Consider the following 24353-nt stretch of genomic DNA (forward strand, 5'->3'; position numbering starts at 1 on the left):
GATAAATCAATAGCCTAAAGGGAATATAAATTGTATTTCCGTTACAATTCCCCCTTTGGCCATAAAATGGACACAAAATCTAATACAATTTAGCTAATTTCAGTAAATACACACCGAAAGTTTTAAGTAAACACGTCATCAGAGTTAAACGGAAAGTAAATGCTGCTTTTGTGGCACGGAAGCGACCCGATATGTCAGCAAGCTGGGGGAGGAAAAGAGGTGAGAAGGTAGGAGGGGAAAGAACAATAATACATAACATTTATGATACCATATCAATTTCATCTTCCTCGCTAAAAGGAGGAACCCATCCGGGGTCAGGATTAAGGTCATTGCTCAACGGTACTCGTAATCATCTTGCTGATAACAGCCTTGATACATGGGACAACACAACACAGGAGAACCATGAACACTACAAGGAAAATTTGGACAGGCATCAACATGGTGAGCTAATGTCAGTGAATATACCCCAATGGTTCAAGTAAACACATCATCACATTGAAAAAGAAAGCAGATGCTGTTCTGTAGGATACATCTACACCTAGAGCTGCACATTTAATCAAATTTCAATTGATCAAAATAATCGTGCAGCTCTAGCTACACCCCCGCCAATAGGGGGCAAGCCACCGTTGAAGGAGGGTATACTGTAGGTCGCCATGCGTCTCCATGTTTGCGCTTGGTTGGTTGTTGTTCCATAATTGACTCTTTCTGACCTGCATTTAAAATATGCTTCAGAGGTTAGTCCCCCCAACCCCAAATATTTCTCCTTATGGGTAGTATGTAAAAACACTCCTTATTCACTGTAGTGGTGGGAGAAGTATTCAGATGGTACTTAAATCAAGTAGCAATACCACAATACAGAAATACTCATATACAATGGGAAGTTCTGCATTAGAATTTACTTGAAAGTTACGTAAAAGTGAGTATTGGCATCATAATATACTTATAGTCCCAAAGGTAAAGTATTCATTCTGTAGATTGGCCCACTACACAATAATGTCCATTTTAATGTTGCAGCTTGGTAGCTGAACTATATCAATACCTCCCTATTCATTAAGTGCATGGTTTCTCAAAGTGGGTACCATGATGGCAGTTCCGGTTGGGGCACCTTGATAATATTTGGAATTTACAAATATAACTTCTACAATTATTTTAGACATCACAAAGTTGGTTTCAATCAGTTCTGACTGAAACTGATATTCTCTCAAGTCCCTTGCTGTCCAGGTTACTAAAGACATTGAATTTCAAGTGATTGAAATCACAAAATGAAAGATGCTTTTTATGCTTTTTTAACAGTGTTGCCATCTGATAATACATTTGAGTATTATAAATCAGCTCTAAATACCCAGAGCCCAAAAGGTTTGAGAACCACTGACTTAGTATACGTGCAAAGTTACTGTAACTACAGTAAAGCTGGACATTTATAGTAGTGGTGCAAAGCACAATCATTTACCTGTGTAATATATTAGGGCAGAAGCATAAAATATCAACACATAGGTGCCATTAGAAGGTATCAAAAGTAGAGAGGAAAAAGTGAAAGGCACTATAAGTGTTTGAGTACATATCTGAGTAACTGTACTTAAGTTACTTAACCAATTTGCCATATATCCAATATAACAGATTACTCCATTTGTTACTTGAAATAACACTGTGTTACAAAGACTCAGTTTATTCTTGATAGAGTCATTTCATTTGATCTCTTATCTTAATTATCATAATGTGTCTAGGGTCCTTAACCTGGTTAAAATGTCATATTAATTATGGTCTCATAATGGGCCTGTAATACTCTGTCATGGTAAAAGTACTCTGTACTCTCAAGTCCCTCTGTCTGCCAACCAAGGTCAAATCCAAGCTACAGGCTTTCTCTGCGGCAATCTTGTTTTGGGAACACGGTATCTGGGTGTTCTTTTCTCTACAGCTGTCTCCCTTTAGTGTCACCAAATCTCCACTGACCAGTGACAGGTCAGAGATGTCAAACGTGTTTGACCCAGACATGGGGACGCTGCTGTCCAGAGATAAACTGTCACACAATCATCATCTACCATCATCTACCATCATCAGACGACGACGGAACCTCATCGCTCTCCACCAATGGCAGGATTACACCTCCGACGGCTGGACGATTGATGTCACATCCTATGATGTCATATGTTTATGTTACTGGACAATGTTAAAAGCTCGTGCTTGCTCTGTTACACTACGGAGAGACGGACGGCCGATGTTGCGGACCTGTGATATACTGTAAACCTTCTATTGTCTCTCTGATCTGAATACAAACATGGTTCCTTATACCCTTCGCTGCCTGTCTGAGTCTGGTCTTTCCTTATTGTCTCCGTGCTACAAGTATCTGTACTTTGTGTGGGTCATAAGGTGAAATTAAATTCCAACAATTGGTCTTTATCGAGCCAGGATATGTTTGAAGTATGGTGGACGGGGGGGGAACTGAGCTATTATCAGACTCTCTTTCCCCGGCGGACCATATTTTAATACGTATCAAACGAACCGGCCTTGGGTGTAACGACTTATCACTTCTATTCAGATGAAGGTTAACTTTGAACAGTATCACAATTTATTTTGTTTTGGACCTGGACGCGATCGCTGGACCTTTGGACTGGACCCTCGACATGTCTCAAATTCCACATGGTCCAGCCATCGGGGTCGGGATCCCTGAACCAACATCAGATTTGATAAGTATATAATTTTATTTTTATTGTACCATGGTCCAGTGATTGGGACCTCCATGTAACTTATCCCTGCCTTGATCTGATGAGTATACCTTTTTCTTTATTGTCTTTACCGAACCATGTGTCTCATAATTATCAGCCTGTTTGTAAATGACTGTTTAACAAAGCTCCGCCAGGGAGCCTGTCAAGTAAAAATGTTTTATCACCTTATATTCCTGGGAGGACATTCCTGAATGTCTCATAAATTCTCTTATCTAGTGGTCAATTATTTAGCTCGTTATTCCTTTTTCCGTTTCTAAGTTTCAGAGTGTAGTGCAAACACCCTAATCTATTTTTATCTACTACTCCTCCACGGTTTTCAGACTGTATTTTTTCGGTGCGATTTCTTTATGACTCAGGCAGACTCAGGCAGAACCCAGCAGACTCAGGCAGAACCCAGATTATGTACTTTAGACTCAGGCAGAACCCAGATTCTGTACTTTATTCCTGTTGTAATCTGTACCGAATAATATCTATATCTTTATTTTATCTGCCTCTCTTTCTCTCACCACCTCCGGCCGGGGTGGTGCGGGGGGGGAGCGTATATATATATTTTTTACCTTTGACCGGTTTTATTTTGACCACTGTAGTTAAATCATCCATCCATTTAATATATTAAACTTTGACAATAACTTTTAAATCCCTTATCCAATATACAGCCTCTCACTTCTCCCGTGTCTTATCTGTTTACATTCTCTTGTTCAGAGCTGGTATCATAACAAGGCTATGCCCACAGAAGAATACAGTCACACTATAACACTATAACTATGAAGGCTTGTTTTAAAAGTTTAAAATATATATATTTTAACTCTGTTCTAAATTCCTTGAACCATCAGTATAATTATTTTTGCATTAAAAAATAAGTTTTAATTTATTTAAAATATTTTGAATATAATTTAAAATAATAAGTAAACCAATCAGGTTAAAATCTTTTTCATTCCAAAATTAGTTTGTTGCTGGAAGATATCTATGTTCGGTATGTTTGTATGTCTGTGTATATTAATGAACGATTTCTCTCTCTATCTCTCTCTCTCTCTCTCTCTATGGGTCAGCAAGCTGTCTACGGTGTGTGAGTGTCCGGACGAGCGAGGGAGCGAAGGAGTGAAAGTGCCTATCTGTTTCTCTTTTTCTCCCTTCTATCTATGTATGAGTGATATGCAGGCATGCGTGAATGAATGAATGCGTGTGTCTGTCTCGCTAGTTCTAACCATTTTAGTCAAAATTTTAGTCATTCTCCAGTCAGTTAGAACAAAGTCACTCTGGTCTCTTAAAACTCCATTTCCCATAATTCCTTCTGGTCTGAGACTCCATTTCCCATAATTCCTTCAGCAGGAAGTGTTAGTGGTATGTTAGACACGGTTCCATGGCAACCTAATCCTGTAGAGTCTCTATTGAATTCCATTTAAAACATAGATCCGTTAAATTAACCCACAATAAGATTCAATTTGTTCCATATCAATATTGGGAAACATTAACTATAATATTAAGTTTATTATCAAGTCATTTTGATTTATTTTAAAAGTTTTGAAAATATTTTATCATTTTAACTTAAGATTTTTTTGTAAGCTTGCAGATTTGCTATTTTTCTGTACTTATCTCATTTCAATATACTCTTCAGAACAAAGATGTTTATTCCTTATTTTTCATTGTTATATTTTATTTTTAAAAGTTTTAATTATAACTTTTTAATTAGAAAAAAAAAATGTTTTTTTTCTCCTTTCTCATCTGACACACATTATATTATAGATATATGGGTGTCAAATAGAGGGGAGTTTGATGAATATCTGATTTAAATATGATTAATGTTTAATGCTGTGTTTTGTGTTTCATTTTCATTTTGTGTTTCATTTTAGAATGAGAATGTAAGCAACCACCCCAAACCCAATTCCTGGACAACAATAACAGTCACAATACCTGCTAATTGTACATACAATTGTACATACAGGGCTAAACTTTAATTTTATATCTGGTTACAAACTGTTTTAAACTCTGCCAAACAGTAAATTTGATTTCCATTCATCCTACAGATTTCAACTTGTGTCTTGGATAGACAGATGTTTGATGCCCACATGCCTCGACTGCTCAAAGAGGAAAAGTAGGTCCTATACGTCTGTGTGAGTAAAGGGGCATCACGTGAGTTTTTCCCGCCATAAATTATTTTGCTTAGGGTTAACATATAATTGATGGGTCACCTACCCAATCAACCCACAGTATTGCTTCAAGGAGAAGTAGGGCTAAAATTCGACTGAGCCTATACACACTTGGGGGCGGGACCTGAAACAACAGCTTCTTGGAAACAAGACTATGTTGGCTAAAGTTCCTGGTGGTACACACATTGTGGGATTTTCAGGAAAAGTTAAAAGTTAAAAAATTCAGATCCTGCCAAGGGATGGCCTTCAAAATAAAATAAAGAAAGGTTTGACAGATCTGTTCATAATTATAATACCTTATTCTGGGAACTTATGAGGTGATGTCATTTTTCTCATTTAACAGCATATAGAACCCACTTACCATTTTAATTATTCTATAGTCTATGTAAGATTTCATCCTACTAACGCTGATTATTTACTCATGAACTATAAACCCTGTTTTGCTTCCTATTTGAATTAATAAATTATACAGTCCTTTTGAAGAAGTATAAATGTGTATGTTATCTAATAACTAACCATTTATTTTTGGCCTTAAGTCATTTAAATCTTTGCCTGTCTGATTTGATTTTGAATAATGTCACAAGGTACAATCAACTTGACCTTTGACCCTATCCAAATCATGATAAGATGTAGGCTTGATAGAGTCATTTCATTTGATCTCTTATCTTAATTATCATAATGTGTCTAGGGTCCTTAACCTGGTTAAAATGTCATATTAATTATGGTCTCATAATGGGCCTGTAATACTCTGTCATGGTAAAAGTACTCTGTACTCTCAAGTCCCTCTGTCTGCCAACCAAGGTCAAATCCAAGCTACAGGCTTTCTCTGCGGCAATCTTGTTTTGGGAACACGGTATCTGGGTGTTCTTTTCTCTACAGCTGTCTCCCTTTAGTGTCACCAAATCTCCACTGACCAGTGACAGGTCAGAGATGTCAAACGTGTTTGACCCAGACATGGGGACGCTGCTGTCCAGAGATAAACTGTCACACAATCATCATCTACCATCATCTACCATCATCAGACGACGACGGAACCTCATCGCTCTCCACCAATGGCAGGATTACACCTCCGACGGCTGGACGATTGATGTCACATCCTATGATGTCATATGTTTATGTTACTGGACAATGTTAAAAGCTTGTGCTTGCTCTGTTACACTACGGAGAGACGGACGGCCGATGTTGCGGACCTGTGATATACTGTAAACCTTCTATTGTCTCTCTGATCTGAATACAATCAATTGTTTCATTATACCCAATGGCTGCCTGTCTGAGTTTGGTTTTTTCCTTATTGTCTCCGTGCTACAAGTATCTGTACTTTGTGTGGGTCATGAGGTGAAATTAAATTCCAACAATTCTGTATGAGAAATTATCTTTCCATTTATATTGACATGACTATCCTACCAGTCCTGCAATAGAAGTACAGTATTATCAAGCAAGATCAACCTCAATTAAAAAAACGGTTACTGAACTCTGCATTATGATGTGAGTTGTTAATATCTGTGTTAGGCAAGTTACTTACAAAATGTAATAATTAGACGTATTACTGAAATATCTTTAGGAACGAGCTATATTACTCAGTTACCACTAAAAGTAATATATAACAGTAATGAATTACCTTTATAACTAGTTACCTCCAACACTGGCAGTTATGTAACCCTGTCACATGTAACCCTGACACACTGAAAAGTTGTCTGTGGTCCCCAGGAAGAATAGCTACTGCTGCACATATTGTATGTCTTACTGATTACTGATGAATTGAGTACAACGGACCACAATGGAGACAAGCCCCTGGGGCTTTTGTGTTATCCTTTTAGCATAACGTTTAGACTGTACTCTATACCGTTAACAATCATGTTAATAAAGTCTTCAATCAAACAATCAATGCTGCAGCTAACGGTGCATCCTAAATAAACAATATGCTAATACCTCTAATATGTCCACATCTCGGTTTGGTGGGGTGTTGTGCTGTGTACATCACTGACTTCCAGGTTGCACACTGTTTAAGTGTGTGTTGAGAGCCTACATCACTGCTGCTTGCTATCAGAAAGGTCATAACAGCATGTGGCATACAAAAAACAATCCCCACCCTTGCAGAGAGTTATCTTACACTCAAAGTTAGCCTGTAGTTAGTGGGTTAGTTAGTTAAGTTTCATTCACTCTGTTTCACAAACACAAAATCACATACACAAAATATCCACCTGGAAACACAACATGAACATTTTCCCTGTGCCCCTTGCACAAGTTAATGAGAATTCATTGCACACAACAACGTCAAGGCAGTCCTTCTATACAGAGCAGAGAACTACAGCTGCCACCACCAAGAAAGTGCAGGTCTTCATGAACAGCTGCCTGCGCGAGATCCTTTGCATCCGATGGCCAGACACCATCAGCAACAGTGAACTATGGCAGAGGACAAACCAGCTGCCTGCATAAGAAGAAATTAAACGTTGATAGGGCTGGATACGACCCACTCTGCAAAAGCCCGCAAGCAAGTGAAGCAACATCACCGGACAAGCCCTAGGATGGAATCCACAGGGCAAGCGGAAAAGAGATCGTCCAAGAAAGAGACCTGAAGGCAGACATCAAGACCATGAGGATGACCTGGAGCCAGCTGGAGAGAACAGCCCAAGACCCCTTGTTGACGGCCTATGCCCCAGTAGGGCTAGTAGGCGTAAGTAAGTAGGTATCATAAGATTCACAGTAGTTGACATTGGTCTCGTCTGCAATCAACAACAAACAATCCTGTTTTGGAGGGAAAAAGGTTAATAGACAACATACTTGAGACCCTATAGAGATTAAATCACTACAGCCCACAGTGTCCCTGGCGGAGAGCACTGCTTCTTTTGCAGCAATAACATTAGGCTACAGGGCATAACTTACCACCATTCTCTTGGCAAGCATGATGTCATGCAATTCCCCCTTTGATCAACTGATGGGTTTGGGTCCATGGGCAGATTATAGACCGGGCTAATGGGGCAGTGCCCAGGGCTGCGAGGCCAATCAACCAGTTATTAAAATGTATACAGGTTAACGCCCACTTCTCTATTGGCCTTTAAAAACTGTACCGGTACCAAACCTGTGACCTGTCATTGTTGACCCAGCAATGTGTGCCCAAATCCTGCCAGCCTTTGGTGTCTCTTCTCTAAGAGAGATATGCAGCATACTCCCCTCGAATAATTTGCCTTGAGAATCAGATAGAGAGAGAGAGAGAGGCAGCAGCACAGTCCAAGGACTAGTAAACATTGAGCTTAACGTTTATTTATTGTATACTTAATTTGCACTTTGTGTATCTGTACTGTATGTATTATGTAACGAATTAGGACTCCTACAGTAAATGACCTTGCTCGTGTGCATCGAGTCTGGGCAAATGTTGTTAATTCCTGTGATACGCCAACATTTTATTTATTATTTTTTTTAACCACTATTGGTACACATAACAACTGACTCTGTATTGAACTATTTGGGGCACCTTAGGCTAGGGTCTTGTGGTCACCTCCACCCCATCAGGCCTAAAGGTCAGGAGGGGTCTCAAGCACTACACGTTTGTCTGGAAATAAATCATGCAATTTGCAATATTTCCTGAAGAGGGCGACTTTCATCATTCATCTTCTAAAAAGCTACTTTCTGCTTCACAACACAATATGTTGTGGTAAATATTTACATGTAATATCTGAAAGTTGTATTTATTTTTATTTTATTGCATGTGAGCAACAAATAGACAAATGACACGTGTGTTGTCAGTGGTGTAATAAAGTAACTAAGTACATTTACTCAAGTACTGTACTTAAGTACAATTTTGAGGTATTTTACTTTCACTAGTATTTCCAATACATGTTTTAACTTTTACTTCTCCGCTACATCTCAGAGGCAAATGTTGTAAAATTGTGATTAATATTACAAAACATACTAGTGGCAATAGCCGATGCGACGCATTGTGATCTGCTATTTTCAGAAGATTTTTATACATTTTGAAACTTGTGAAATGGGACATTCTGCATGAGTTCTAAGTAGCCTATACTTTCTACTTTTGGTACTTTAGTTTAAGTACATTCTGATACCAAAACTTTTGTACTTTTACGCAACAAAATGTTGAATTCCGGACTTTTACTTGTAACAGACTGTTTCTACATTGCAGTATTGATACTTTTACTTAAGTAATTTTTTTAAATACTTTTGCCACCACAGGTGACATGTTGTGGTTTCTATGACAGCGCAGCCCTGGAACAAACGAACAAACGGAACATACGGATGATTCGTGTGTCGTGTCACCGGATACAGTTAGGTGATACACCGGAAGTTTGTGTTGTTGACGATCAGGCCGTAGCAGCAGGCAGTGGCAGCTTGTCATTTATCTAGTGGTGTAACGTATGGTGTTTATACACAGCTTTAACAAGCCTGTCACATACATTTAACTTTAGTTGTCGTGTTTACTCTTGGCTTTTTGTTATCAGCACCCTGTCATACGTGTAGCTGAGCCCTGGACTGGGCTGAGCTAGCGTTAGCTTAGCATTAACTAGCATTAGCTAGTTATTAGCATTGCTGAGCTAGCATTAACAAAAAGAGTGTTGTTTGTTTGTTTAATCGGTTGTTTAATCGGTCTGTCGTCCACCATGGCAGTTGTCAATGAAGGAGCCCTGAAGAAGATGCTGAAGGTAATAACGGTCTATAACTAGCTGATGGTACATTTAGCTGCTTTAGCCGCAAGCTAAACTCTTTTTAGATGCTATGTTTGCTCTCTGGCTTCTAGACAGTGGTGGAGAAAGTACTCACATTTCTTACTTAAGTGAAAGTATCAATACCGCAATGTAGGAATACTCCGTTACAAGTAAAAGTCCAGGATTTAACATTTGCTGGAGTAAAGGTATTAAAGTATTGGTGTCAAAATGTACTTTAAGTACCAAAAGTAGAAAGTACTCATTATGCAGAATTTCCCATTTCACTAGTTTTCAAATGTATACAAATCTTGTGAAATTAGCAGATCTACAAATGTCCGAAATGTATATAAGGTTGAAGTGGTTAATGTATGTTTTGTGATAAGAATCTAAATCTACAAAGTAACTTGTAACTAAAGTTTTCAAATAATTGTAGTGGAGTAAAAGTACAATATTTGTCTCTGAGATGTAGTGGAGTAAAAGTATAACAAATTGGAAATACTCCAGTAAAGTAAAAGTTCGTCAAAATTGTACTTCAGTAAATGTACTTAGTTACTTTACACAACTAATGGTACATTTACCTCAGCCGCAAGCAACTCTGGATAGATTTTTGCTACCTGGCATCTAGAGTTTAAATAAAAAACCCTTGACAGCCCATACATCCAAACAGAAAAGTCCTATCTGATTGTATTAAACAACGTTAAACTCACCAACATTGCAGCTTGGATTATCCTCTTTGTATCTGCCAAGTTTTTGTTTCGTAAAAATTCACTGTAGACATGTTAAAATGTCTTCATCTAAGAGTTGCTTGTGGCTACATTTACCTAGTAGCTACCAGTAAGTTAGCTGACATGATTCTAACTAACATTACGATTTATTTACGACTTTTATCATATTACCTTTTCTATGATTCAATATCTAGAAAGCAAAGTTAACTCGTCCATACTGTATTTAACCACATGAACCCTAGCATCCATATTCTAGGCATGTAATAGGCGAACATTCACTAATTGAATGCCCACCCCCCAACTCTTTACTTTGCATATTTTTTTTATCATTATTGCTATTAGTATAGATGATGTCCTGCATATTATTGTATCGTATGTCCTTAATGTCTCGATGATTTGAATACACAGGACCACAATGGAAACAAGCCCTCAGGGCTTTTTGTATTTTCCTTTTAGCACCATTTGTATAATAGTATCACTGTGCAAACTGTTAATAAAGTATTCAATCAATCAATCAATGATGAAATAGAAAGTATATAGCATTTAGTAGTTCAATTGCCCTTTGGTCTGCTGAGCTAAAACATTTAAACAATCTAAACTTAACACTTACGTTTCTGTTTTATTCTAGATAATTAAGGGTATGGTACACAGTTATTTGCTATTTCTAACCAACTGACTCCTAGCAAGTTTAACAAAGTTTGACAATTTTATATATGAAGTGAAATCGACGCCATACTAAGACATGAAATGGTGACATATCTATCCAGATGTGCTTTAAATCTTTATTTTTGTTTGCATAAAGAATTAAACCACAGACCAAGCTGGCTTAGACTTAGTATGAAAAAGAGAATGGGCATCTCTTTGCAGTTGATACTCGGTGCTGTTAGTCCAGCGTAAACTAACGTTATATAACTGCATTTCTTCTTTTGGTAGCAATACAAATACAGAGATCTGACTGTTCGTGAGATAACGAACGTCATCACCAATTACAAGGACCTGAAGCCTGTTATGGATGCATATGGTAAATCTACTTATTACATTTACGCCTCAGGTTTGGTTATGTTCTGTTTTTTCAGGTTGTAATGCAATAGGTATATATATATATATGTATGTATGTATGTTTGTGTTCTGCTTGTGATGGGATATTTGTCTTTCAGTGTTCAATGATGGTTCCACAAGAGACCTGATGAGTCTGACAGGAACAGTCCCAGTCAGCTACAGAGGTATGATAAAAAAAATATGAGTTACACTCAGTCTAGAACTTTACATACAGTATATCAGTTATGATAATTAGACCTGTTTGATCCCGTAGGGGAAGTTTTCAGCATCACCCAGCTGATTGCTGCCCAAGTGGTCAGATTTGTATGCAGGGGGGGAGCAGTTGGGGGTTACGTTTCTTTGTTCAGGGACACATTGCCGGGGCTGGGAATCGAACCTGGGAATTTTTGCTTCCCAGGCGGGCTCTCTACCCCTTCAGCTATGTTCGCCCCCAGTTATCAAAGTTAATATACAGATACTTTATCATAAACGTCCTCAAACCACAGCTGTGCTGAGAGGTTGATTTTTGTTGCTGCATTAGCGACTCCCACATGTATGTGCAGGGTTGGCACCTGTCAGCGGGGGTGCTGAACGGGAGGAGTAGGACAGAGGCACCATGTCCTCCCGGTGGGTGCACCTCACTGGTAACCCAGTATGGTTTAAATACTAAAGCAGACAACTGGCAAGTTAGAGAAAAGTGTGGGGAGGATTAATTGGCATAATGAGTAAATTGGGAGGAAAAAGGGGTTAAAATGGTTGGCTACTCTAAATGTTATGAAGAAAAAAAGAATGAACGTATACTTCTCCCATAGGTAATGTGTACAATATCCCGGTTTGTCTGTGGCTGCTGGATACATACCCCTACAACCCTCCTATCTGTTTTGTGAAGCCTACAAGTGCCATGATGATAAAAACTGGCAAGCACATCGATGCCAACGGCAAGATCTACCTCCCTTATTTACATGAGTGGAAACATGTAAGTCTGATGCTCATCGTCATTTGTGTTCAAAGTTTGTATACTCCATAGTGCAACGGTTTCCCTTGCCAAAAATAACTGAACTACAAGCTAACGACGCGTCATATATTAGTGTGTTGTTAGCTTGTAGATCAGTTCTTTTTGGCAAGTGACACTGTGTGATGGAGTAGTTTAATTGTAACGGTTGACTTCTCTTTTGTAGACTGTTCATTGGCTAATATATGTTGACTGTGTGGAATTTCTTAACCTCAAGGGTTAGGTTAATCACTAACACGGCTACAAAAATCAGCAGTCATGCTGGCAATAAATGCTTCTATACAATCTTTTAACTTGGTAGTGGAGGGCTATTTTTAAGTGGTATTGTTTTGTTTATCGAGCATGTGACTTGTGCATGTGTTAACAGCCAGTATCAGATCTGTATGGTCTGATCCAAGTGATGATCGTGGTGTTTGGTGAGGAGCCTCCTGTCTTCTCTCGGCCCACAACTCAAGCCCCATATCAAGCCTTCCAGGCAGCAGGACCCCCTACACGTGAGTGACAGCTTTCTGTTAAAGAAACTGTTTGTGCATCTTTTTGTTGTGATGGTGAAAGAAGATTTTGGCTTGCTGAGTTTCACAAAGAGTCCAACATGCACAGCTCATTCACAAAACTCTTCAAAATGTTCTACTGCATTTTAGTGTAGCCCTGCTTCTGAGTAAAGACCAACGTGAGATTCATGTAAGTGTGTTTACAGCCTTACAATTTACAATTTACAATGTAGGCATCGCCCCCACTGAGCGGTGCTAACGACGTGGCTAGCGTAAATGCTAACATCCACGCCACAACCGTCAACCTGCCCGACTTTTGGCAGCATAACCCACGGCCGTGGTTTCAACACATCGAAGCCCAATTCCAGCTGAAAGGAATAACGCAGGATGTAACTAAATACTTCCATGTGGTGGCGGCTTTAGATGCTTCGACTACGGCACGAGCGATGATGCTGTTGGAGGCCCCACCGGCTGCCGGCAAGTACGATGCACTAAAGACATTCCTTCTGAAACTTTTCGAACTGTCGGAACTGGAGAGAGCGGACTACCTGCTGTCCCTCAACGGCCTCGGCGATGGCAAACCGTCGGAGTTGATGGAGAAAATGCTGGCTGTGCTGGGATCAACTGATCCCTCGTTCCTTTTTACGCACGTTTTCCTGCGGCAGCTGCCAGTGCCTGTGCGCACGGTACTGGCTAGTTCCCCCCTCTCCTCCTCCTCCTCCAAGGATTATCGCGCTCTGGCTGCAGAAGCGGACAGGGTTTTCCTCGCCAACCGGCAGCATGCGCTGCTGCCCCACCAGGGCACCTCAACCCCACCCCCACACCTGGAGAACTCTACAGACACCGCGGCTGCGGTGACAGCCCACCGCCAACCCGACGACGGGCTCTGTTATTACCATGCCAGGTTTGGGGCCAAGGCCAAGCAGTGTCGCAAACCATGCAGTTTCAGGGTACAGGGAAACGCCAAGGCCGGCGCTCATTAGCAGCTATGGGGGCCGGCCGTGACTGCAAGCTGTAGTCTGTTAGACACCAGCATCCTGCCAGCAGAGGCCGTGGACACAATGGCCGGCGGATAGGCCTGTCACGATTATTACATAATCGTCTAATCGCAATTATTTGAGATAATCGTAATTATTTTTGCATAATCGTCATAATCGTTTCCATGTTGAAAGATTTTCACACATTTTCAAATATTAGAAAAAAGCAGAAATAGCAGATCTACAAGCTTGTAAATCAGCTATTTCAGTTTTTTTAATGTATTTATGTATAAACTTAAAAAATATATATCAATACATTCTTTGTATATTTCAGTTATTTGTCATATCTGCCATGTGCAATTTTTGATTACGAAGCCTAAAAGGCTTAATATGTTCCAATATTCAATGCCAAACACACAATTAAATCGTTAATCGCAATTATTTGAGGGACAAGTAATCGTCAATTTAAATGTGTAATCGTGACAGCCCTACCGGCGGACAGGCCCCCAGATGGACGCCGTTAACGGCACGCCCATATGTACTTAACGGCACCAGGTATGTGGAGGTGTGTTTTGCGGGTGGCGTTTCGGCTGGGACTTCGTTATGGCTGCTGTGTCCACGGCGCGGACGCCTCGACTCAGCCAAGCTTGCAATCGCCACAACGCCACAACCCCCCGACCGGTACTCCGTCCTGCACATACAGGACTTCTCTGCCCACCTGGCGGGGGCCTTCATCTTTTCCAAGGTGGATCTGGTGCGGGTACCACCAGGTGCCGGTCCATCAACAGGATGTACCAAAAACAGCTGTCTTCACACTAGTCTCGCGTTACCAGACTGTTGCCTCCCACAATTTTCGAATGTTTCCGGCATACAGTCTGGGACTCGGAAGCTCTGATCATGATTAGAATATAAACCGGATGTGGAGCCTCCTCTCCATTTCCGTTTCGTCTTTACAGTCGCGCAAATTTATCCTAATATAAATACAAATCATCTAAGTATACATAGCTTGCTGCTTAGCAGAAATGGAAATTAAAAAGTAAAGTGTAAAGATATTTTAAAATATATTTTCGTGAACGGAAGTGCCAGTTTCCTCTCTCGGATTTTGGGAGTTGTAGTTCCAGACTCTATATAGCATTCGGAGATTGTGGAATAGTTGTCTGGCTACGCGAGACGATCTTCACACCCTTTGGGCTTTTCGAGTTCCTGCGAATATCTTTTGGGGCGGTGCAGACCTTTCAGCGCCTGATGGACTGCTCTGAGACATGCCGTTCTTGTTTGTTTACTTAGACGACATTCTCGTAGCCAGCGCATAACAACATAACACACCTCCGGCAGCTGTTTCAGTGGCCCAGTGAACACGCCCTCATCGTCAACCAGACCAAGTGGCAGTTCAGGCAGTCATCCATCACCTTCCTTGGACACCACGGGTGGATGCTGTCACCAGTTTCCCTCGTCCCCGCACCGTACATCTCTACAAGAGTTTCTTGGCGTGGTGAACTTCTACAACCGTTTCCTTCCCCATGCTGCCCACCTCATGCGTCCCTTGTATGAAGCCCTGCGGGGCAAGGTGCCCAAGGTCGAGTTGGACTGGTCCCCGGGAATGGACAAAGCCTTCGATGCTGCCAAGACCGCTCTCTGTTGGGGGCACGGTGGCGCAGTCGGTAGCGCTGTCGCCTCACAGCTAGAAGGTCCTGGGTTCGATTCCCGCAGGGGACGCTGTGGGCGCTGGGGGCGTGTTCTCTCCTCCGCGTCATCAGTGCCCATACCCTAGGTGGGGTTGGTGAAAGGGAGTTCGCATGTTCTCCACGTGTCTCCTAGGGTAGGTACCCTCACAAAAACATGCAGTAATCCTGGTCACTATACTGCCTCCCCCTGGCCAGCCGGGGCGCCTGATGGAGGGGAAAGGAACTGGTTGGAATAACGTGTTCCTTCCACGCGCTACGTCCAACCAGGGAACCTCTCCCCTGTCAGGTGATAAGAAGGTCAGTTGGCTCTCATGCATTGAAGGAGGCATGAGCTCGGCCCTGGCCTCCCTAGGTTGGCAGAGGGAAGGCAGTGCCCAGGATTACATAGACAATTGGCACTGGGTGTAAAAAATAGGGTTACAAAATCGTGGGATAAAAAAAAAAGAGCTCTCTGTGAAAAACGTTTGGATCAAACATACCTTGAACACATGAAGCTCTATATTTGAAAAGAGATCTAACAACTTACCAAGTTGTCCAGTTCTACTGTACATATCCCAAGAAATATAGTGCCTGTAGGCCTATGATAGTCTTGGTATTACATTTGTCTGTTTTTATAATTAACTTACACTGTTGGAAATGATATCACCCTGTATATGATCATTTCCTGAATCAATGACATTGCAGTCTTGTTCAGTTACAGACTCATTTTAGTATGATTAAGTCACACATGAACATGAATCTATTGTACCCTATAGTAAGTAACACTTTTTAAATTCAAAGTAAAGGAAAAGGTTCACACTCATAATGTAAGAAATGTCATTTATTTATCTTGGTGCAATGCAGTCTTGAGCAAAATTTAGACATATTATGATAAGAAACAGGACAGAAAACAAGCACGTAATTCATGATAAGAGGTTGCAATGACACTTTTCAATGTTATTTTCACATCGGGTACATTCTGGATTAGTTGGAAGAAAATGCCACCATTCATGGGATAATAATGATCATATTTTGTAATAACAAATAATTTATTTGAAAATGATTAAAAAGTATATGTAGTATTTTTACTCCACTAATAAAACCAACTAATCGACCAAGTGCCTGACTTATACATTGACTATAAGGGTTCAGCTCTAGTATTTGTACATCTTTTCTACACGATGCATTTACACCTGTCAGCTCCAGATGGCGCTCACACACCATGTTACAGCCCAAAACAGGAATGTGAAAGGAAAAGTGTATGTATGCAGTGTGGCCCAAGTACCTGTGTGACATAATGAGTGATTGTATTAAACTCTCCTCCCTCAGCCTCATACATGCCTGGGATACCTGCAGTCTCACCCTATGGACCACCAAATCCAAGCCCTGGGTAAGATAGTCTCCAGGTAGATGTTATGTTATCAGCCTTCTCTGCAAAATATCACGCTGCCTCCATAATTTCCACCAACCCTATTCTAGTCTTTAGAATGGGGGGGGGTTGCAGCTACCGTATATGCTGAATTGCTGATTATGTAATAATATCATATATCATTGCAGTGGTTACCCCGGATACCAGTACCCTGGGGGGAACAACTATCCAGCCAACGCAGGCCATGCACAGTACCCTACTCAGACCCCTGTCTCCACAGTGGGTATGTAACACAGCTCCAAGCATTCTGGATATTGTAGTTGTCCACCTCTGTAGGAAGACCATGCTCACTCAACGGCCTAATAAAGTGTAAAAAATAAAAAAGTGTAACAACATATTAATCCCATCAACTGATTAAAAAAAAGACTACACTCTACAATAACTTAAACTTTACCTGATCTGTCACGTACAGAAGATAAACATAACAAAACTAAAACAATGTCCGCACACTGGTTTGATGCTTCACTTGTTATTGGATTCAGTGTTTTGGTCTAATCGTTCTTCAGCAATACAGGATATTGAAAAACATTGATTTGATCGAAACGTTGAATGCATTAATCAAGTGGAGCATCTAACCAGTGTGTAAACACAAGCCACCCATGAATTGCAGTTACATTTAAAAAATCCAATATCAGAATATTTTATATATATGAGGTGTATACTAAAAAAGATAAAGGCAGAGTACCTCAGTTTCTTGTGCAAATGAAAGACACTACATAGCACACATATGTATGAAATGTACTGTATGTGAATGGAGTGTATTCAGTGATGTATACCATGTCACGCTGATAGTGCCAGTCGTGTAATTGGAGCGTGTAAGACTGTTATGGTGACAGGGCTCAGGGCCTGTTCAGTAGCCTGATGGCCTGGCTTTTGTTTGGGCTCTCTAATCTATATTTTATACATGGTCATCATATTTTGCTTACTGTGGTAAGGTTTGCTACGTTGATGATAATATACTTTTACTAGGCTTATTTAGTCAGAGGTCTTTTCCACCTTCCTGTGGCATTTAGTTGCCCACCCTGACTTCTGACCTTTGACCTTCTAGCTTGGTCTCTCGCCACTCTGTGACTTCAATGGAGCGCTGGCCTGGCTTTAAAAGGTCACCAGTGTAACCAGAGTGGAGAGCATTAAAGGCCAAAGGGTGTGATGGACCTAAAGGGGAAAGTGCCTGTCCCCCCACACACACAGAGTACTATATTTAGGAAGGGAACAGTAAACTCCCACCAGAAAAGATCTTTGACCAGGAGTCCAGCTGAGTAAATGTGATGCTGGTCAAGGATCAGTATGTTTAAAACCACTCTATACTTAGTAAAACAGACCTGGGTTGGCTCTGTACTTGATGCGCTCCCCCCCCCCCCCCCCTTTACACCAAATCTCTTCACCGAAAATAGCTATAATATCTACAAGCTCACAGCTTGTGAGCTTGTAGATTCTACGGGTTATTTCTAGCAAGTTCCCCCCAGAATAGGGGGGCACTAAGGGTTCAAGTTGTTAAGGGATGCTGGATGCTTACCACTGAGTGATACATTGTCCTCTAGACTCTTGTGTAGTAAAGACTGACATTCACACAGCTGACTCCAGACTGTACAGAGGGTGGCCTTGACTGTCACTCCCATCCCCCTCCACTGTACCATCTGTCTCTCAAGCCAGACTGTCTCTTCCACAGTCTTTGAATGCCACAGAGGGTCTGTAACTAACTGCCCCGGTAAAGGTTGAGAACAGGATGCTGTTATCTGCCCTTAAGACCGGAAGGGTATTCGATAAACGATGTATTCATTAAAATGTACTTTGAAATATATTTTTACATTTCCATTTCTGTTCAGCTAGCTAGGCTTCCACAAATTTGATTTCCAGTAGAAGTTATTTACGTGACTACGCAGGCAAAAAGGAAGTTGAGAAATGACTTGGCATCTCCTTTATTTTCTACTAATTTCAGAAGTAGCTTCTGAATTACAGACTGTTAGGCATAAGCATTTGAAAACTGCCAACACATCTGTCTTGAGACTACATCTCAGTCAATGAACAAAAAAATTGATTACATAAATTTGCATAATGACAGTCATGCAACTAAACATGTTAGTGTACCGTAGATAGATACATAACATATGATACCTGTCGAGTGTAATCATATCTATATTTATGAATGAGCTTTAAAATGCATATAAAGAGTATCTGAAACCACATTTTAGTCATTTTCCTAGATCTAATCTCTAAATATCATCACTTCACATAACCAGCATTAGATTGGATGATGACCAGGGTTCCCACAACCTGGTGTTGGACCATTCGCGGGGGAACCGTGGTGCCATACCTAGCAAAAATTTACCAAATTATATTATCACCACAATATGTGATATACATATCGCATGGTATTTGGTCAAAATGATCATGATATTTGATTCTGGTCCATATTGCCCAGCCCTAGACTCATGTCCTCTCTTTTCCCTTTGTCTGCTCCTTCAGGCCAAAGCAGAGACGGCACAATTGGAGAGGACACCATCCGTGCGTCTCTGATCTCAGCCGTGAGTGACAAGCTCCGCTGGAGAATGAAGGAGGAGATGGACAGAGCTCAGGCTGAGCTGGATGCCCTGAAGAGAACGGAGGAGGACCTGAAAAAGGGACACCAGAAGCTAGAAGAGATGATCTCACGACTGGACCAGGAAGTGGTGAGATAGACTTATATATATATCTTATATACGGCTAGACTCCTGTAGAGTAATGCCGTACAAATGCGCTGGCAACCAATGTCATTATAGGACTATCTTTTATGTTTTTTGAAAGAGAGCATTGAAGAGATTTTATTTTTAATGAATCCTGGAAACAAAATTAGTTTTTTTATCGATCATGCAAATAATAGTGTGTGTTTGTCCCTACAATCTAGGGTTAAGATTCCCTGCTCGGGTTTGTTGTCGCATTTTGCAAAGTTATAGTGCCTCAAAAGTTTTTATTTTGGGCAAATGTATTTATTTAGAGTTTCCAAATGTTTTGGAAAAATCAAGCGAAAATAACAGACCAAGTGAGATGGTAGATTGTCTATTTAAGCTATTTGTCGTACGCAAACATAACGGGGCTTAAGTGGTGTTAAAGAAATGCTGCTGCTTCCTGCACAGACTGATGTGGACAGGAACATCGAGCTGCTGAAGAGGAAGGATGAGGAGCTGAGCGAGGCGCTAGAAAAGATGGAGAACCAGTCGGAGAACAACGACATAGATGACGTCATCGTGCCCACGGCGCCGCTGTACAAACAGATCCTGAATCTGTATGCGGAGGAGAACGCCATCGAGGACACAATCTTCTACCTGGGAGAGGCCCTCCGCAGGGGAGTCATAGACCTGGAGGTTTTCCTCAAGGTAAACATACCACCTTTGTACCAGTAATTATTGCATTTAGTGTTATTATGCATTGGTTCACCACATTAACCCTGGTGTCCCTATTTTGGGCTTGTCATTACAGGCGAAAAACATATTTTCTTTTTTACAAAAAATAGCTAGAATTGCAGATCTGCAAGCTCACAACGCGTCACACCGTTGTTTTGAGTTTTAGATCGGCTATTTTTGCTATTCATCCTACGACAAAGTATATAGGGCTTAAGTGGTCAAATTGTTCCTGAGTCGGCACTCGTATTAACGTTAGCCCAGTAGACTGGGCCGGGGGTGGGAGTGTGAAATGTTTTTGTTTTCGAGCTTCTGGCTTGTTTAAACATTAAACGTGAAATGTCAACAGTTAGTCGTTGTGCACATCCCTACTTTAGAATAGAATTTAGAACACAGGTCTATTTTAATGATCATGAACAAACCTTGTTTCTACTTGAGTGTGACAGCTTCTTTATCCAAGTGGTTCCAAACAGCCTCATTCTGAATCTTGTTTTGAATCAACTTCGACTTCACCTTTATTTGTCACATCAGAAGTTTACACAGATGAGTGGATGAAAAACATTTTCGTACAAGCTAAGTACCCACTAACTGACCTACTCATTGGCCTTGTGGTTAGAGTGTGCCTTCAGACTGGGAGGTCGGAGTTCAATCACCAGCCAAGTTATACTTATAAATGGCCCTACAACATACTAGCGAGATGGGCCCATGACTAATGAATGAATACATCACGTACATGTAGCAGCACTGCAGATATAAAATATAAACTTAAAGTGTGTAAATAAAGGCAGCGTACCTCAGTCTATTGTGTAAGTAAAAGACCTCACGTGGCAGCAGATATCACATGTATAAAATGTGTGAATGGAGTGTATTTACTCATACAAACATAAAGTGATAGTGTTAGTGTGATGGGAGCATGCAAGACTGACATGGCAACAGGCTTTTTCAACAGCCTGGCTGTACCATGCCTTGCACTCCAGTGCTCTTTTGGCTGCTTGTGTTTTCTTTGGCGGAGCATCCTAGGAGCCTCAAGTAGGAACTTGTTCAACTTTTGGAGAAGAGTGCTTTGGAATTAGTCTGTGCATTCATATTTCTGATATCCAAAGTGCTCAAATTAGCTACAATTATGAAAGCCGATACAAATAACTACAATACTTTACTATTAGTCACTTAGCTTACTCCCATTTCCTCATCATCATCATCACACATAATCACTCATGTATGCAGTGTGTAAATTTACCTAAACCATGGTGCCTGTACTGTTGAGATGGGCAACATCCTCAATGAGTGCCACAAGGAACTGCCTTGTGGCACTCACTGACCCTGACGGGGTAACGACATCTGCCGCAGCAGGGTGAAGGGTATAACCTATTCAGCAGTCACTATGACAGGAGGGTGCATTGAGAGTGGGACAGGGTGACCCGGGACAGGGTGACCTGTCCATGAAAGCAAGAGTGTAAACAACACCACTTGTGAGCTGGTGATAACTAATGATGATAAGAGCAATAACAATGACTGCTGCATTTCACATTGCAAATAAGAGCATTATCTGCATCAATTTTGGAAAAGTGTAACCACACGTGACTGCTTTTGTGTCGTTGGGTCAAATGTCAAGTAATGTTAACACACGTTTTGTTAAGGGCAAACTTTCGATTTCAGGGTGAGTTAGTGATGCAAGGCAGTGACGAGCATTACTGCGAGCCTGACATTTTTAATTTTTTATCCACTATCTAATTTACAGAAATTTTGCACAGATTGATCTAATGTGAAGTGGTACTCAGTAGTACCAACTTAATTTACCCTTAAAGGTATTGAGTTCAGTACCAAACCCACATGCAACATACTGTGCACACACACACACACACACACACACACACACACACACACACACACAATCTTCCATTCCAGTTATCCTCGAGTGTTTTTTACTGACTCTTGTCTTCTCACCACAGCATGTACGTCTCCTGTCCCGGAAGCAGTTCCAGCTCCGTGCTCTCATGCAGAAAGCCCGCAAGACCGCCGGCCTCAGCGACCTCTACTGACGCACACCAACTCCCTGGAAATGCACACCTCTGTCTCTGTCGTGCACATCCTCTCTCTGTTTATTAATCCCTTCCCTGTTCCTACTTCACTTCTACTATCCACCCCCCTCTCTGAACTCTTGACACTTGGCCAAAGCCTGACCCAAAAAAAACAGTAAAACCACCACCTGAAAACACTGATGAATGGGACTCTCCTTTACCACAAAAGAGGCTCAAAGTTTACTCTGCAGCCGCAGTTTGAGCATGACAGGTACTGTATTTTGGTCATATCATACCAACTAATTATTTAGTTTGAGGTTATTATGCAGTAACAGTCATGAACCAAATTTGGGACGCTGTACCATTGCCTTTACCTTTTTTAAAGTAAGAAAACTAAACATTTGCCCTGAGTGTGTACGTCATCACTCGAAATGACAGTTGTTGTGATTGGCACAAGACATGCTTACACATTGGTAACTCATTACCATATTGGTAGTAGGTGTGAGTCTATGCTTTTCTTACGTTCATTCAGTCTGCTGGCAGTTCTTGCAACTGGGTTACCCACAGAAGGCTTTGCCAGGGGTGTCCAGTCAACCTGTTTCTGCTGCACTCCACAGCAGCTTAAATCAGTTTGACAAACGGCATCACTAGTAAGCACAAACGGAGGTAAAAGTGAAGCGCTTCTTTATGCCCGAGTCCTCATAAAGAAAAGGTTGCCCTCTGATATAAATACCCCAGGACCCTTTGAGCAGGGAGAGGAGCTCAACCATAGGATTGAATGCCATATACTATAAGTTAATGGGATAACCACTTTAACCCTGGCGTCCCTATTTTCAACGAACATTTTCAAAAATGTTCAACTTCTTCAAAAGAGGCCACAATGTTTCCATTGTGGTCCAAGCTTACGAGTCACATACCGACACACAAGCTTGTAGATCAGCTATTTTCGCTGTTCGTTGTGTGACAAAGTATATAGGGTTTAAGTAGCCATAGTATACTGGATCATGCAGATGTACACAACCTTGGCTCCCATCATCTTTTTGTTACTCATACCTCTTTTGTTCAGTGTCTCTGTACTTGACATACTTGATTCAAGGTTAAAGGTTCTTTCTGTTTCTTCTATTTCTGTAATTTGTTACCGCCTACTACCAAACTCTGGGAGTGGGAGTTCTTCAGCAAATATAACCATTGTGAATAAGGTTCGGAGGGTACAACCGATAAATGACTATTGTACTAATCATAATAAGTTAACTTATGTCAAGTTTCCTCTAAATTAGCTTTTTACTAAATGCACTTTGAATTGTATGATAGTACATCTACTGTTTTTGTTAGTTTCCAGTCCCCTGTTCTTTTATATCTGTAGATTTATGTAAATCAGTACAATTAAAAGATATTTGATTTGATGTTAATGTTTGCTATTTTATTGTACAGAGTACACACTACAAATACGTAGTGTCGAGGGAAAAAAAGTGAAACAAGCCAAATACACACAGCTTGGCGGTCATTGACATGAAAAAGTTTGAGGGGGGGCTGGAAGCCCAGGGAGGGCTATCCTAACCTCGCATCACCAGACTTTCCACCTAGAGCTATCCTATCCCCCTCTCGACTCTACGGATTTGAAAAGCTGAAGACTTGGGGACAGAGTTGGGCCATCATGTATATATGTGTATGGGGAACATGGGCTCCTTAGTGAGGAGGTCAGACTTCACTACAGAGAGATTTTGCTGTTAGTTGGACTCTCCTGTGACCAGTTCCGAGATGACAGTGAAGTGACAATTTCTCTACTTTTTTTAAGACCAGAAAAAAAAGCAAGAAAAGAAAAATACCATTACTGCATCAAAAGTAATCAGCAGACTATATTATAAAAACTGGTCAAACATTGGCTAAATTGTCAAATAATATAAGACGGACATTTGTTTTTGAAAATAGCTGATCTACAAGCACAACGCCTCGCAAATGTGTGCTTGTAGATCTGCTATTTTCACAATATTTATCTGTGGAACCGAGTCAAACTAAATGTAATGCCTCAACTCAAATACCTATAATTAACTTAAGACTTGCTTGATCAAATAAAAAATTAAATAAAAAAAACGT

General features: G+C 40.8%; 1 protein-coding gene across 1 annotated transcript; it reads left to right on the top strand.

Moving 5' to 3' along the window:
• Positions 1 to 9158: 9158 nt before the first annotated feature.
• tsg101a (tumor susceptibility 101a) lies at positions 9159 to 23662 on the top strand. Its single transcript, XM_080438381.1, has 10 exons — positions 9159 to 9525; positions 11187 to 11274; positions 11411 to 11476; positions 12104 to 12267; positions 12671 to 12797; positions 16765 to 16825; positions 16993 to 17087; positions 19331 to 19533; positions 19978 to 20217; positions 22191 to 23662. The coding sequence occupies exons 1-10, from the start codon at positions 9484 to 9486 to the stop codon at positions 22278 to 22280; spliced, it is 1176 nt and encodes a 391-aa protein (XP_080294507.1). The 5' UTR covers positions 9159 to 9483; the 3' UTR covers positions 22281 to 23662.
• Positions 23663 to 24353: the final 691 nt, after the last annotated feature.

The sequence above is a fragment of the Gymnoscopelus braueri genome (assembly GCF_963280865.1).
Source record: "Gymnoscopelus braueri genome assembly, chromosome: 9".
Classification (NCBI taxonomy): domain Eukaryota; kingdom Metazoa; phylum Chordata; class Actinopteri; order Myctophiformes; family Myctophidae; genus Gymnoscopelus; species Gymnoscopelus braueri.